The sequence below is a fragment of the Esox lucius genome, chromosome 6 (assembly GCF_011004845.1).
Source record: "Esox lucius isolate fEsoLuc1 chromosome 6, fEsoLuc1.pri, whole genome shotgun sequence".
In the NCBI taxonomy this organism is placed as follows: Eukaryota; Metazoa; Chordata; class Actinopteri; order Esociformes; family Esocidae; genus Esox; species Esox lucius.
In genome coordinates this window covers 2,206,958-2,221,886 of record NC_047574.1, presented here as the reverse complement: position 1 = coordinate 2,221,886, position 14,929 = coordinate 2,206,958, and the positions used below count along the sequence as shown (strand labels likewise).

The following is a 14,929-nucleotide window of genomic DNA, read 5'->3' as shown; positions in this document are numbered from 1 at the left end:
TGACAGCCACTCAAGAGTCCGACCCCAGTGGAATCCAATTCACTTTAGACTTTTGGTCTATTTTGGTCCAAAGAAGTGCGCAATATTGAGAAGTGGTTCTACTTAGGAGGCCCCACCCCAGTCAGACATTTTGAGTACTGCTGAGCGATTACAATGTTAAAATGCTAGTACAGGCAAGCTCCGCCCACCCAACGATCTCTCCTTGTGTTGGAGGGCTGAATATTCCAGCTGCCACAAATTTTGCTTGAATATTACTCTGGTGAATCTTTACTAGTCTTGCTTGTACCATTTCGTCCTGTCAACATAACAACCATGGAAAGGTTTGTAAAGACCGGGTGGAATTGATCCTGGTAAGGGATGAAATGGACTAAATTAAATACATTTGTTTTTTGTTGCACCTATAAGATCTAAATTTCTTGGACAGGGATCATAACCGATTCCATCACAAGAAAGAGAATAAGCAATGTTTAAATGACAGTACATATTTCATATTTGTAATTTGAGAAGTAATTAGGATTGATTCCAGTGAATCGTTAATTAATTACAATATATTCAATTACATGTGTATTTCATCCAGCTTGTTTTGTTTAATCTTTAGCAATGTGGATACAATAAGAAAACACATGAGTACCTTGGAAAACAAATTACTTGGAAAACAAATTACCATAAACTGAATTCCTGAATTACCGCCAAATTAGGCAATAGCTAATAATATAAATGGCAGTCTGTTCAAATGATTATTATGCGTGCAGTAGACATGTAATGCTTTTAGGGGTTTGCACTCACATGGCTTTGTGTTTGTCCTCAGCCAATATCTGGTCATTGGGCTTCAGGCCATACCTTTTCAGAGAAAGAAAGGGAAATAAGTTAAAACAGATATATTTTTTAAACAAACAAAATATAACAAACAAATGCTTCAAGCTCCAACTCACTTGTCAAGGAAGTCCTTATCCACAACAGCTGAGATGTCAAGGAGGGGGTTGCCCATTCCAAACAGAGCATTTTCACTGTGAAAGTAAAGAGAGAAGTATTCCTCAGATGTCCTTAACAGCCAGGGTAAATAAAGGCGAAGGTGCTTAAATCTACAGATAGTAGGAACATTTATTGATTGGTTAGTGAAAGTCCCTCTATTGCAATATAAAACACTAAACTGGTAAATCTGCATACTTTGAAACAACACACATTCATGTATTATTCAACAAAATCAACTTGTTTGACTGGTAAAATCTGTCAACTTCGGTTTCAGATGTAAATAAGTCACTTTTAAGTTGCCCCAAGTGCACCAAGTCAGCTGACAGCTCCACTGGAAATTAAATTAAATCATTTGAAGTTACAATGTCTAATCTGTGACCAGACCAAGTCTATACAGGGCCTGTCCAAAGGGATGGAAACGGAGAAACAGCTCCCATGTCGGCTCTGTTACTGTTGGAAGTCAATGGTGTGTGACTTTTGACCCTCACTGGAGTCATATCTCTATGAGCAGCAGGTGGGACCCATGAGGAATCCCTCTCCGAATAATGATCACAGACAGTTTGGTCACACTAAGCAGACTGATGCTCTTGATCCACTTATCTCAAAATCACCCCACAACACTGAACCATGTCTTCTGTCAGCCGTCAAATCAATTGATAGACAGAGAACCAGGTGATGTGGTTTCATTTCTTCCTTTCAGACCATAGGCCAATTAATGAGATGAGGTACTAGAAAGTGGAACTGATCCGAGGTCCCGTCCTCATACTCTGAAGCAGAATATCAATGTGGTTTAATGGTGTTGTTTTGAGAGAAAAAAACATCAAACCCTGTGATTTATTCCACTGAGAGCATCTTCCTTTTGGCACATGCAGCACTCCTATGGGCCCACGTGAAGCATGGAGGGTAACGAACAGCTGAAAGTCTGTATGAAGGCTATATCTGAAGGCCATATGTTAACCCAATGCATGTTAACACAAAAACAGCAAGCCTCAAAATGTTAGTCCACAGTTCCATAGTGCTTTGAACTCCATATGGACATTTTCCATAGGTAATAACAAAATGCATGTTTATTTAATGACAGGATTTGGAACATTGTTTCATCTTTGTTAGGGTCAAAATGTGCTTTTATGAAAACACATTAGAGCTGATCTTCAAACACTAAGAGTAACCAGGTTATTTCCTCGCAGGAAGTCAAGTGGGAAAAGCCTAGCCCATCACTGACTTGTCAGTCATTCCACATTTGGTTTTGAACAGAGGACATTCTACAGTAGCAGGTATATGTACAATCATGATTGTCAATGTAATATGGCTGCCAAAAATCTTACCTGGTTGTAGGCATGCTGTCAAGGGTAGGTTGGTGGACTAACAGAACTGGTGAAGTTACTACACAAATTCAAACAACAGTAGCGGCGTGCTTTTTTGCATAAGTTTTCCCTGAAAGAACAGCCGTAACCCGAATCTCCCTTACGCTGTTTCCAAAACTGATTGGCTGCGACGGCAGTGGGCGGAGCGATATATCTTTTTAGGTATGCGGTTGGCTGCACACATGTCACCTATTCTGGGTCCTTACGGTTGCGTGGCTCTGTGCGACACGAACACAAATTAAATGAAATCTCGGCGTTGCCTCTTTTGGCACGTCGCAGCAAATTCTGATTGATCGTCGACGTAGTGTGGTCATTTTGCATCAAGCGTGGAAAATACAGCGGTGACCAGGGATAGAGTACCAATCTTCGACCATCATGGCCACCATATAAACAATGTTTTCCTCGATGCAATACCTGATAACCACCACAACATTGTATTCTCGTGTAATAGCCTATTTCCATAAGCGTTTGTGCGAGAACTAGAGATGTCGAGAAACAATACTTGTACCCCCACGTGCCAGTATATTCGTTGCACGTGGAAATTCTTAGCATTCCTGCTGGCTAGCTAAGTGGCTAGTCTGCATTATTGTTAGCTAGCTAACGTTACCCACCCTTTTGCTTGACGAAGCGTCACCGTCAAGCTAAAATATATAACGTCTGCTTCTCAAATTAACCGACATCTGTGAATGTGTATTTAGCTTCGTGTGTACTGAGCTTTGAGAGACATACTTACCCGAGTGCTTTATCTGCCACTCTGCCTTTTTCCACATTGGTTTCATCAACCGCACTCATCTTCTCTGCATCCACACAGACTGACACTCCACTGGATAGTATGAATGGACAAGCGACAGTTTTATTTCCTTGTATTGGACAAATATATATTCAACCACACATGCTGGCTAGAGGTGCTGGCTGAATTAAAGGCATTTGTGACTCCCAAGTTCCAGTCGGGTATTTTTCACAAGACGTAGGAAAATCGGAGATTTAGCTAGGAAACGTAATAGCTGGGTCTGACCTGCTGAGGGTCGTGCGCTTAAACAGCCATGAAGTAATTACCCCCGCCTATTTAACCACACAGTTCACATAACGTTTAGGATTCAAAATCGCATGTTTTTGGTTTCAATTTATGACTTAATGGCTAATTGGACTTTATGGCTGAGTTCTATAGGAGCACTATCAAAACTAGGGATTCATCATGGTTCCTACCCTATCAGGCAAGTCGGTTTCATGTTATTGAATATTTAAATTTAGCTTACAATTTCAAGGTAATTTAAACATCGTAACTGCCAGAATTGACCTCTGATGTATATACACTGCTGAAATTGAGGCAACATTGAAATCACACATCGGGTCTCAATGAATGAAATATATCTTTACTGTACATTGTATAATTCGTTGAGAACATGACGCTACAACGGTCAATGGAAACCAAAATCACCAACCTATTGAGGGCTGGACTCAGCTCAAACCGAAAATCAAAGTAAACATTTGAAATCACAGTCTGTTCCAACTTGCGTGAATTTCATCCCAGCAACTCAATGTGACTCAGTAGTATGTCCCCCACTTTCCTGTATGTACTTGGATGCACAGATACATAATGTCCCAGAGGTTCTCAACTCGATTCAGGTCTGGGGAATGTGAGGGCCAGTCAATGGCATCAATGCCTTCGTTATCCAGGAACTGCATACACACTCTGGCCACATTAGGCCAGGCATTGTCCTGCACCAGGAGGAACCCAGGGTCCACTGCACCAGCATAATGTCTGATGATTTGGCCTGATAATTTCATCCCGGTACCTAACAGCAGTCAGGGTACTGTTGGCTAGCACGTGGAGGTCTGTTTGACCTTCCAAGGATATGCCTCCTCAGACCAACATTGACCTACCACCAAACCGGTCATGCTGGATGATGTTGCAGGCAGCATAATGTTCACCACAGCGTCTCCAGACTCCTAAAATACCATGACTAGTGTTACTATCCAACCTACAACACCACTGTGTTACAATAAAACCTACGACACTACAGTATTATAAATAAGAGGATTTGCAGCTGGGAGTCTAATGAAATTGTTTATTACAAAATAATAATACCAAGAAGCAGGATTTGAGTAATTTTATAGATACTGAATAAAACGGATGTTGCTCGAGTTGACACTGAACAAATCTGAACAAAATCATGCTGCAGTACGTAGGACTTATACAGATTTATCTGGGACAGCATTTTTCTGTAAATGAAACAAAAAAAATTATTGCAATTCATCTTTTTTATTACAAGGCACATCAGATGGTTTTGTAGGGTCTCAATAACATACACATTCAAACTGCATTGGTCTAAGACAGAACATTTAAAAATTCTATGTTTAAACCAGTTGTACAGTCCAAGCTATGTTAGCTACTATAAGGTTTACTGTAGTGTATTTTGTAGACATCAGCATAAAGGCTGATCTTCGTACACCCTTTTCAGGTGGCACATCATAATGTACATTAGTGGTCCCAGGGTTTTCTGGACACAGATTAAACCTAGTCATAGACAAAGTCACTTGGTTTTTAGTCCAAGACTAGGCTTAATCTTTATCCACAAGCCAATAAACTGTTCATACACTTAACCCCATACACGACCTTTAGCTTAAAATCCCATAATATATAATGAATGCGTCTGTACATAATACGCTGTGTACATTGCATCAAGGCACTTACATTTACCATGTGATCTCAATGCAACATTGTGAAAAATCTGAGCTAGTCAAGAAAAGAGCAAGCGCTGAATGCAAATGTATCTTAAGATAATTCATTTCAAATCATCATCACTTTTGTAGGCTAGATGACTGTGAGTTGATGAAACATTCTCTATGTAATGTGTCCAACCAGCTAGCCCTTGTGTTTTTCAACACTGCAGATATAGCAAACCCCAAGACCCATTTAAAAAAAAAGGTGGAAATTAGCCTGAGTGCCAGTCTGCTTAGTGCCATCATGCCAACTCCCTGTTGTTTCATGATGTGTCAAGAACAGCAATGGAGTAGGCACAAAGATGACTAAGAGATTTTGAACCCCTGGCTAGAATAAACTCTTTGGCAGAAGTCCTGACAATTAAAATAAAAACATTCTTACAAAAATCATCTCATCTATTTGAAATTCAACATGGAACAGTGTTTCTTTCTCAGTTTCTATAACATAAGTGTAAACAGACAACACCACATAATAATATATAGTTGCGTGTAGAGCTGAGCATTAAGATATTTCAACCAACTCCCATTGAGTTCAGATCGGATGGGCTTAATACTAGCAAAGGTGAATGGCTGCAGAATGCAAGTAGTGAAATAAAGAACCAGTATAAAGATACAAAAATGACTTAAGAAAAACAATCTTGATAATCAATAGAATTTGGAGGTATCCTTCTTGCAATGGGCTTCTGTATATCTCACTTCTAATAATAGCCATTTATCTTACTGGAAATGGGGGAAAAACAACCTTAGTCAAATATATATGATTTAACCTTAGAACTAAAAACAAATTTCACTTTATTTTGTTACATACAATTAGAAAAAAAAAGATCTTACTAAGAAAAATTCTAAACAATGTCAAAGTTGCATCAGAAAGTCCCTTCATTTATAGTACACCAAACTGTCATGGGATTGACAATGACCGATAAATACTGTGTTCAGTATCAACTCATTCTATCCAATCAGGCAGGATGTTTTCATTATAGCATTAAATTAGTGGCTACAGTAAGTGTCCGTCCAATCAATAGCCCAATGGGTGTGGCTGTTTTCTCCTTAACAGGCTGGGTCTTCAGCAGAATAAACCTGTCTCAGATAGCACCCAAATCTCTGAATAGTGCCCTAATATTTCAGACATACGAGCCCGGAACAGAATAGTGAACTAAATAGGGAATACAGAGCTATTTGAGAGGCAGAGGAACAAACAGTTGGTCCATTACTGGTACCAAGGGGTCTTTCGGACCCAGTGGAGGGTGAAACCGGCATCCGTTCGGATCTTGATGGAGGCTGCCTCGGCTTCTCTGACCGTCTCCTTCACAGACTGCATGAGGTTCTGGGCATTGTGAACCAACATCTCCGTAGCCTGGAAAAATAAAGGCCATACACATTGGTGAACACCGTAATTATGCTGGTCCCAGCATACTGTCTCCAAGGTGACATTCTGCTTCAGTATATTTTCTCATTTCAAATTAAGAGTTAGGTTTTTATTTTTATTACTTAAATAAAACTGGAGTTCCTTTTCAACTTGTTAACAGCAACAATGTGTTACAGTGTGATTACAAAGCCACAGGGTATGGTGGTTGACGAGTGCAGCCTGGTGAACTCTGAACCTACCTGCTCCGACTCCTCCTCACTGATGTTGGTACGACCCAACATGGTAGCTTTGACCGTAGAGAGGATCTTAAGCTGTGTGCTAATGGTAGGGATACGCTCACATACCTGAAACACAGAAATTTAAGTTCCACATCAGGCTGATTTAAAGTGTATATTATACAGCCATCAACAAAAGAAACCAGACAAAGAGATGTAGAAAAAGAAAATGGTGGAATGTAATTGAGATTATAAACACTAATCTGAATCACAAGGGTAAGGTAAAACTCTCTCAATCCATTTTTATTATTACCAGTACTACATTAGTACAAAGGTTGTCTTTTATTTTGCTTTCCAAAACAAGCTGCTGCACAGAAAGAGCAACGCCTGTAATAATGTTCTATGTTGTCAAATATTACACTCCTCTTGTCCTTGTTGGCACAGTTCCTCCAAAAAAAAAATAATGCTTCCACTGGACTTGGAGAGGTAACATCTGTCAGAAGATCGGACCGGACGAAAACCAGACGAAGGCTTAACGGCTTTTAGCTTATGGAAGTTATGGCATAGAAACCATGAAAGGAGACCAGTTAAACTGACCTGGAGCAGGTTGGTTCGAATGCGTTTGTCAGTGCACTGCTTCGCCACCTCTTTGGCCAGCTTGGTGACCTCATCCGAGGCCTTGGCGATGTCTTTGGCACACTGGATGAGGGCGCGCTTGTTGCCACTGCCGCCACGCACCAGACGGGACATCTCAGCCATGAGCAGGGCCATGCGCTTGGCTGCGCCGATGATGTCGTTACCCTGAAAGACATCACCAAACGCAAAGCAGTGACTGGAACAGTTGGGGTGGAGTCCGTTGATCGTGGGATTTTGTATTCTGCATGTAAGCTGTATGTCATGTCATACTTCCTAGAGACCACTGTCACGACAGGAGTGACAGACTGACCGCACTTGACCTGACTGGATGTGACCTGACTGGATGTGACCTGACTGGATGTGACCTGACTGGATGTGACCTGACTGGATGTGACCTGACTGGATGTGACCTGACTGGATGTGACCTGACTATGTTCTTTTATTTCACCTTGCTGGACCACTTCCGCGCCTCCTCGTGGAGCTGTCTTGCAGCCATCATCATGGGCTCGCTGACCATCTCTCCAACCGCCTGCTCAGGGAAGTCCTCGTCCTTCTCCTCTGGGGGAGGAGGCCTGGGTGGAGGAACCTCGCCCTGGGGTAGGGGGGGTTTGGGTGGGGCGGGCTCATCGGACAGCTGAAACGTTCAGAAGGCAAAAGGGCATTCCTCTATTCTTCATAGCAGACAGTCCTGTCCATCATCAGTACACAGAACACAACCGCTGACCCAAATGTGACAGAGGGACTTACCTGCAGCTGGTCCAGATCTGGAGGTGGTGGTGGTGGGAAATCTGGTTCCTGAGACTGGAAGGCATCTCTCACCTTGGCAACTGCCTCAAGGATATTATAACCAGAGTCCAGAAAGCCCTTTTGCCGACCTGGATACCACAGAACAGGAGGTGGTAGATATAGCCGGTTATGGCATAATCTACAAATTTAGAGAGCACCACACCTTAACACATTTAGACAGACATCCAAAAATTGACAGATTGGGCTTACTAATTAGTATTAGATCATGTTTGCTAGCTGCAGGCAGACAGACAGACAGACAGACACCTGCAGGCTGGCAGGCAGACAGACAGACAGACAGACACACACCTGCAGGCTGGCAGGCAGACAGACAGACAGACAGACAGACAGACACCTGCAGGCTGGCAGGCAGACAGACAGACAGACAGACAGACAGACAGACAGACACACACCTGCAGGCTGGCAGGCAGACAGACAGACACACACCTGCAGGCTGGCAGGCAGACAGACAGACAGACAGACACCTGCAGGCTGGCAGGCAGACAGACAGACAGACAGACAGACAGACACACACCTGCAGGCTGGCAGGCAGGCAGACAGACAGACAGACACACACCTGCAGGCTGGCAGGCAGACAGACAGACAGACAGACACACACCTGCAGGCTGGCAGGCAGGCAGACAGACAGACAGACACCTGCAGGCTGGCAGGCAGGCAGACAGACAGACACCTGCAGGCTGGCAGGCAGGCAGACAGACAGACACCTGCAGGCTGGCAGACAGACAGACAGCTGCGGGCTGGCAGGCAGACAGACAGACAGACAGACAGCTGCGGGCTGGCAGGCAGACAGACAGACAGACACCTGCGGGCTGGCAGGCAGACAGACAGACAGACAGCTGCGGGCTGGCAGGCAGACAGACAGACAGACAGCTGCGGGCTGGCAGGCAGACAGACAGACAGACAGCTGCGGGCTGGCAGGCAGACAGACAGACAGACAGCTGCGGGCTGGCAGGCAGGCAGACAGACAGACAGCTGCGGGCTGGCAGGCAGGCAGACAGACAGACAGCTGCGGGCTGGCAGGCAGACAGACAGACAGACAGCTGCGGGCTGGCAGGCAGACAGACAGACAGACAGCTGCGGGCTGGCAGGCAGGCAGACAGACAGACACCTGCGGGCTGGCAGGCAGACAGACAGACAGACAGACAGACAGCTGCGGGCTGGCAGGCAGACAGACAGACACCTGCGGGCTGGCAGGCAGACAGACAGACACCTGCGGGCTTGCAGGCAGACAGACAGACACCTGCGGGCTGGCAGGCAGACAGACAGACACCTGCGGGCTGGCAGGCAGACAGACAGACACCTGCGGGCTGGCAGGCAGACAGACAGACACCTGCGGGCTGGCAGGCAGACAGACAGACACCTGCGGGCTGGCAGGCAGACAGACAGACACCTGCGGGCTGGCAGGCAGACAGACAGACACCTGCAGGCAGGCTGGCAGACAGACAGACACCTGCAGGCTGGCAGGCAGACAGACAGACAGGCAGACACCTGCAGACAGGCAGACAGGCAGACACCTGCAGACAGGCAGACACCTGCAGACATCTGCAGGCTGGCAGACACCTGCAGACAGGCAGACACCTGCAGGCAGACAGACATGCAGGCAGACAGACAGACACCTGCAGGCAGGCACATGTAACAGTAGTGTAGTGAAGGAGCACTGGAACCTACTTGGATCAGTGATGTTCCCTGCCACGGCCTTGGCATCCATCACCATTGGAGAGATCGTCTGACTGAGTTCATCAGACGCAGCCTTCACCATCTCTCTGAACTTGGGATCTTCAGAGTTCTCTACCTGGGAAAAACACGTACCGAAGTCGACATTTTAGACAGAATATAAGAGTTGTATAAGCTTAACTACAATACATCTGAATGATTCATTATTTTATGTTTGAATCAAATTGATCTGTACCTCTCGTTTGGCCACCAGGAGGATCCGGTTGGCCCGCCGGGCGATGCTGGTCGCCCCAGCCACCAACATCTGAGGCTGGTGGTTGGCCATAGCCACACGGCACTTATCCAGGTCTTTCTTGATGGCCTCCTCAGAGGCGTCCAACAGGGACTTAGTGTCTATTGCCTGGTCCACCAAACCTGAAGATTAAAGGAGAAAAATGTAATCAGTACATTTGGCCCTTACCTGACCTACCCCGCTACAACTTCCTGAAGGACTCTAATATGGAAGCCCCCTCCATCCAACCAGTATGTGTGTTTTGAAGGGGTTGGAAAAAAGATGCCAACTTCCTGATAGGCCACGTGCATAATCAGAAGAATTAAGTCATTTCAATCCTTCCTGTCTCCAAGGGAGGGAAACACGGTTCGAACTCCGTGACCAACAGCAGACGACACGTCACCTGTCATTTTCTCCACGTTGTCGATCCACTGGTTCTTCATCGTCTCAAAGTGCTCGTACGCAGCCTGGTTGCCGGGGTTTCTCAGTAGGATACGTGCAGCAGAGACGACCTACGACAACAGGCTAGCATCAGTCAGTCATCCAATTGATCAATAGCCTCTCTGGCAAGCGCGCGCACGCACGCACGCACGCTGGAAATAGTCAGGTAGTAATATCTGTGTAGGGGCATTGCGTCAACATTTATTTTAGACCTGAGACAGACTGTACCTGTGGAGTGAGGTCCCGTGTAGACTTGACAGCTGCCTGGATCCCTTCTACCGTGCTCTTGTTGGTGGTTCCTACAGCAGCAGCCTTCTCAGCGGTGGCCCCCAGCCGGTTGGCGTGGTTCTCAAAGTTGGCAGCCCTCTCGTTGAACACCTAATAAAACAAATGTTTAGAACACGCTGAAACCTGTTTACCACAGACATGGCAACATTTATTTTTCTGTTGTAATTGCATTGCGCCGATATATATATATATATATATAGGCCGTTAGCCTCTGAAACCTGGCCTGGCTTGTTGCTAGGCCTGGGGAATACCTATAGGACTTCTGTTGCAAAGGGGTGGGATAACAAAAAATTCCAGTAACATCTCAAAACACAACCTAATAAAATGTGTTGCTTGGGAGGGATTTATTCAGGTGCTCTAGAGAATATTGCCTTCTGTGCAACAGTAGCTAGCTAAGGGAAGATGGCAGCAAAATCGCCAAATAAAACCAAATCGAAATCTGTGGATGTCACATTTGTGGTTGAACCACGCCAGCCTTTGAGAAACAAACTTGACCTTTTCCTAAGCAAATCGTTGTTGCAACCGGACTACACATTAGAAGATATATAGGACCGGTAACGCTGAATGTATGTAGCTTCTGTCACAACCTTCTTCTATAATATAAAATAATTATTGATTTTGTAATGGGGAAAAGCTAGTTCGAAACTCTGAATGAAAAGAGGTGGCACGACAGTCTCAACCAATACCTAGAGAAACCACTAGTGTCATTGACTTCGCAGACTGTCGGCCATGCTTGATAAATTAACTTTTACCTTAGCCTGTATGAAGGCATGCCAAAACATCTCTTTTTCAGAACAGCACTTTCGCAGATACGTAGTAACAGCTTTATTGACTCAATGTTATGAAGAGCGCAGTTCTTCACAAACATAATTAAACATTTCTTCCATATTTTCTTATTTTATGATAAGTTGCAACCTAGGTAGAAACTAAAATCTCAGGCTTTATGCTTCAGTATACCACATACATACATCAGAACAGCCATCTACTGTTCAGCCCCATGTGCAGAACTGGGTGGTTTGAATTCTGATTGGTCAAAAGTCTTGGTATGAGACCACATGACATCACTTTTCACTGTCCTAATTGTGTAGATATAAGTCATGGGTTTGTGATATATTTCCAAAATACCATGAATAGGCTCCGTGTGATGTCAAGCTGTTGTGCCCTAGAATAGGTGTGGTATATTGCCCACATACCACAATGTCCTACCTCACCGCTTTAATATACGGCTCTGCCCAGAGACACTACAAATGACTGAGCCACAGTGAAAGCCATGAGACAGGAAGGAACCCCACCTCATCCCTGTTGGGGGCGTCGGAGGGGGCAGTGGCCGCCACGGCCAGCAGTTTAATGGGCGTGGTCGTGTCACTGAAGATGTCCGACACCTCCTGGGTCATCGCTTCCTGCATCGTTCCTTTGAGGTCCTGAGGAGACAAGACCACACAACAGGAGCTAGTGAGCAATCGGGGGGAGCTGTGGCAGACCCGTGGGAGAACCGTAGTTCTCACAACAGGCTCTTGGGTTCTCTTTGGTCAAGTGGCCTTAATTTGTGTTGCAGTGTTTAACAGATTATTCCAAATGAGCTCGTCATTTCTTAATAAACCAGAACATTTATACTGGCCTACTTCACAGAACCGTAGTCCTAATGGACCGCTCTTTGACTGGAGAGTGCATTACTCTGGAACGGTTATTTCCACCAGGAGAGGGCGCACTTCCCCACACCGGTGTCTGTTGGACCTGTGAGAGTCAACAGGCGAGAGGGACAGTGACCCCACTTACTTTCAGGGCCTCCTGAAGCTGCTGGGCCACCGCGCGCGCCTGTGGGGAGTCGCCCTCCCCCCGAGCCGCCAGGTCGGCTAGCTGGGCCATGAGCTGCTCCACCTGCTCACACTTTCCCAGCAGCTCTTGCCTGTAAGGACCCGGTAGGGCAGTAGCCAGGCGACGGCCTTCTGATGCCAGAGCTCGGATAGCTGCCTGGCCTGGGGAGGGACAAAATGTCAGATACCAAACACAACACCAAACACACCGTCTCAGCCTACAAAGAGATCCGTCATAGGTCAGTTCATATTTTGCCTAGGGTCACAGCGGGAGGTTAAAAGTAGAACTCTATTGTGCTATATTAATTAATATATACGGTTATACAGTTTATCTGGTAATGATTTCTCTGAGAATTCTCTAGCAGGCCTTGGAGTATTTGCGTAAACAGTACAGGAGGTTATCCAGGCCTCCGAGCCGACAAGCCAAAGAGACAATGACAAGAGTAATGGAACGTAGCATAGAGACAAACACACCCGGCAGACATGTTCACACAGAGTCTGGACTAACGTTCACCGCAGAGAGAGAGAGACAGGGAGTAGAAGAGAGTTCTCGAAAGACACAGGCAGTCGGGAAGGCTTGGCGAGAGCGAGAGCCGGGGAGAGAAGGAATGAAACAGAACTGAAGAGGAAGTTCGGGGAGGGGGGGGTTGACCTGGAAGCAGGACTCACCCACTCCCCCATCGTCTATGGTGGGGTTTTCCATCCAGCTCTGTGCCTGTTCCATCTTCCCCTCCAGGTGGACCGCGGCCTTGGCCGGCCTGCTATTGGCTACTGCCCTGTTGGTCTTGGACTGCAGGTTCTGTAAGGCGGTGGCGATCTGCTTGGACAAAGCCCTGGCCTCCGGGCTGTCACCTTTACCACTGTCAAAGTGAGAGGTCAATGAATGACAGTAAGGAGATCTGGAAGGACATTCCTCATAGGCTCTTTAAAGAAGGGTATTTTGGGGGGAAGCGAAAGAGGAACACTGCATACATTTTTATTGAGCTTGTGGCATTTTATTAGTGAGCTGGAAATCAAATTCAGTTTTTACATTCAGGCTTTCCTTTCCAGCCAGCAAACAAACATGACTCATGTGGTTAATTTAACCTCCGAGGAATGTGACTAACAACTGTTCCAACCAAACATCCAAAACGTCATCGCCTGACATCACAACAGCTGATCACTGGCAAGGTCTACGAGGGCGCGGCTGGTGACACGTAAACGACTCACTGTCTCCGGAGATCTGACAGCTTGGCGGTGAGGCCTGCGATCTCTCCGATGGACCTCAGGATATCGTCCCTCTCTTTGGGGTCCTCACTCATGTCAGCGATCCTCTTGGCCTCAGACAGGAGAGCCCGGATGTTCTCCTCCCCCTCAGGACCTCCGTTGGGGTCTGCCAGCCAGTTCTGCAGGGGCACAGGGATTAAAGGTCAACTAGCCTGGTTTAAGAGTAAGCATGACAACGCGGTTCAAAGGTACGGCTATGTGGAACTCTGGGTCGGTGGTAACATACGATCTCAACAACCACAAAACAGAAGTGAATGCTCCATTCCTCTCCGGGTCATTGGGATTTAGACTATATACTTTCTGGCCAGAGCAGTGTCGCGGCCCAGAGAACACATTTAGGGGTCCCACCTGAGCAGCGTCAATCCTCTTGGCGATGACTTGTTTGGAGTTGGTCATGGCTTCCAGTTTCCGGGCTGCGTTCTCTACCTTCCCAGTGAGAACGTCCAGCCCCTGGGAGACCTGCTGAGCCCGTTGCAAAGCTGCAGAAGAAGCCCCCTGACCCCTGGAGACGGATGGGGGAAAGGTGACACGGAACCTCAGACGGCTGCACAATTCCAGAAACATTCAAAGCAAACTGTGTTTTCAGAAATCCCAGCATGGCTGGATACCCCGCTCATTCCCCGAGGATTCTGGCACTTCCCAGTTGCTTTAAGGTAAAGAAAACATTGCTGGTCAGGGAGATTAAAAGACGTGACCTGTGCCCTTTCGCCTTCCCTCTATTAATTTGTGTACCCGTGTCCATTGTTTAATCGCTTCATACGGGAATAATACACAATTGTGAGATTTCTTGTCCTCCCTAGAAGAGCAGAGAGGCCAGCTGTTCATCCGAGGCGGCGGTTCAACAAGGCTTATGGACTGACAAGGCTTATGGACTGACAAGGCTTATGGACTGACAAGGCTTATGGACTGACAAGGCTTATGGACTGACAAGGCTTATGGACTGACAAGGCTTATGGACTGACAAGGCTTATGGACTGACAAGGCTTATGGACTGACAAGGCTTATGGACTGACAAGGCGATGGACTGACAAGGCGGAGTGAGGACAGCTGCTTTTAATCGGAGTGTCGTCTCTGGGCCTCGGTCATCTGAT

At 46.2% G+C, this 14,929-nt stretch overlaps 2 protein-coding genes across 5 annotated transcripts in view; both read right to left on the bottom strand.

The window, feature by feature from the left end:
• The window catches only part of adkb (adenosine kinase b), a 164,985-nt gene extending 161,617 nt beyond the window's left edge, over positions 1–3,368 (bottom strand). Inside the window, exons 1-3 of one of the 3 annotated variants that reach the window (XM_020047526.3) lie at positions 3,070–3,368; positions 933–1,007; positions 787–840 (exon numbers count right to left, since the gene is read on the bottom strand). In XM_020047526.3, coding sequence (XP_019903085.1) covers positions 787–840; positions 933–1,007; positions 3,070–3,128 — 188 coding nt within the window. In that variant the 5' untranslated portion in view covers positions 3,129–3,368. Of the gene's footprint in view, positions 1–786; positions 841–932; positions 1,008–2,297; positions 2,463–3,069 lie in introns of those variants that run through there. The other 2 variants (XM_020047524.3, XM_020047525.3) reach the window with 2 other exon arrangements.
• Positions 3,369–4,432: 1,064 nt separating this feature from the next.
• Positions 4,433–14,929, bottom strand: part of vclb (vinculin b) — a 33,982-nt gene continuing 23,485 nt past the window's right edge. For both annotated transcript variants that reach the window (XM_010899496.5, XM_010899497.5), the window contains exons 9-22: positions 14,187–14,340; positions 13,782–13,957; positions 13,242–13,432; positions 12,535–12,734; positions 12,051–12,179; positions 10,699–10,848; positions 10,433–10,541; positions 9,994–10,172; positions 9,753–9,876; positions 8,025–8,152; positions 7,726–7,911; positions 7,239–7,442; positions 6,666–6,770; positions 4,433–6,414 (exon numbers count right to left, since the gene is read on the bottom strand). In XM_010899496.5, the coding sequence (XP_010897798.2) occupies positions 6,268–6,414; positions 6,666–6,770; positions 7,239–7,442; positions 7,726–7,911; positions 8,025–8,152; positions 9,753–9,876; positions 9,994–10,172; positions 10,433–10,541; positions 10,699–10,848; positions 12,051–12,179; positions 12,535–12,734; positions 13,242–13,432; positions 13,782–13,957; positions 14,187–14,340 (2,182 nt within the window). In that variant the 3' untranslated portion in view covers positions 4,433–6,267. The remainder of the gene's footprint in view (positions 6,415–6,665; positions 6,771–7,238; positions 7,443–7,725; positions 7,912–8,024; positions 8,153–9,752; positions 9,877–9,993; positions 10,173–10,432; positions 10,542–10,698; positions 10,849–12,050; positions 12,180–12,534; positions 12,735–13,241; positions 13,433–13,781; positions 13,958–14,186; positions 14,341–14,929) is intronic.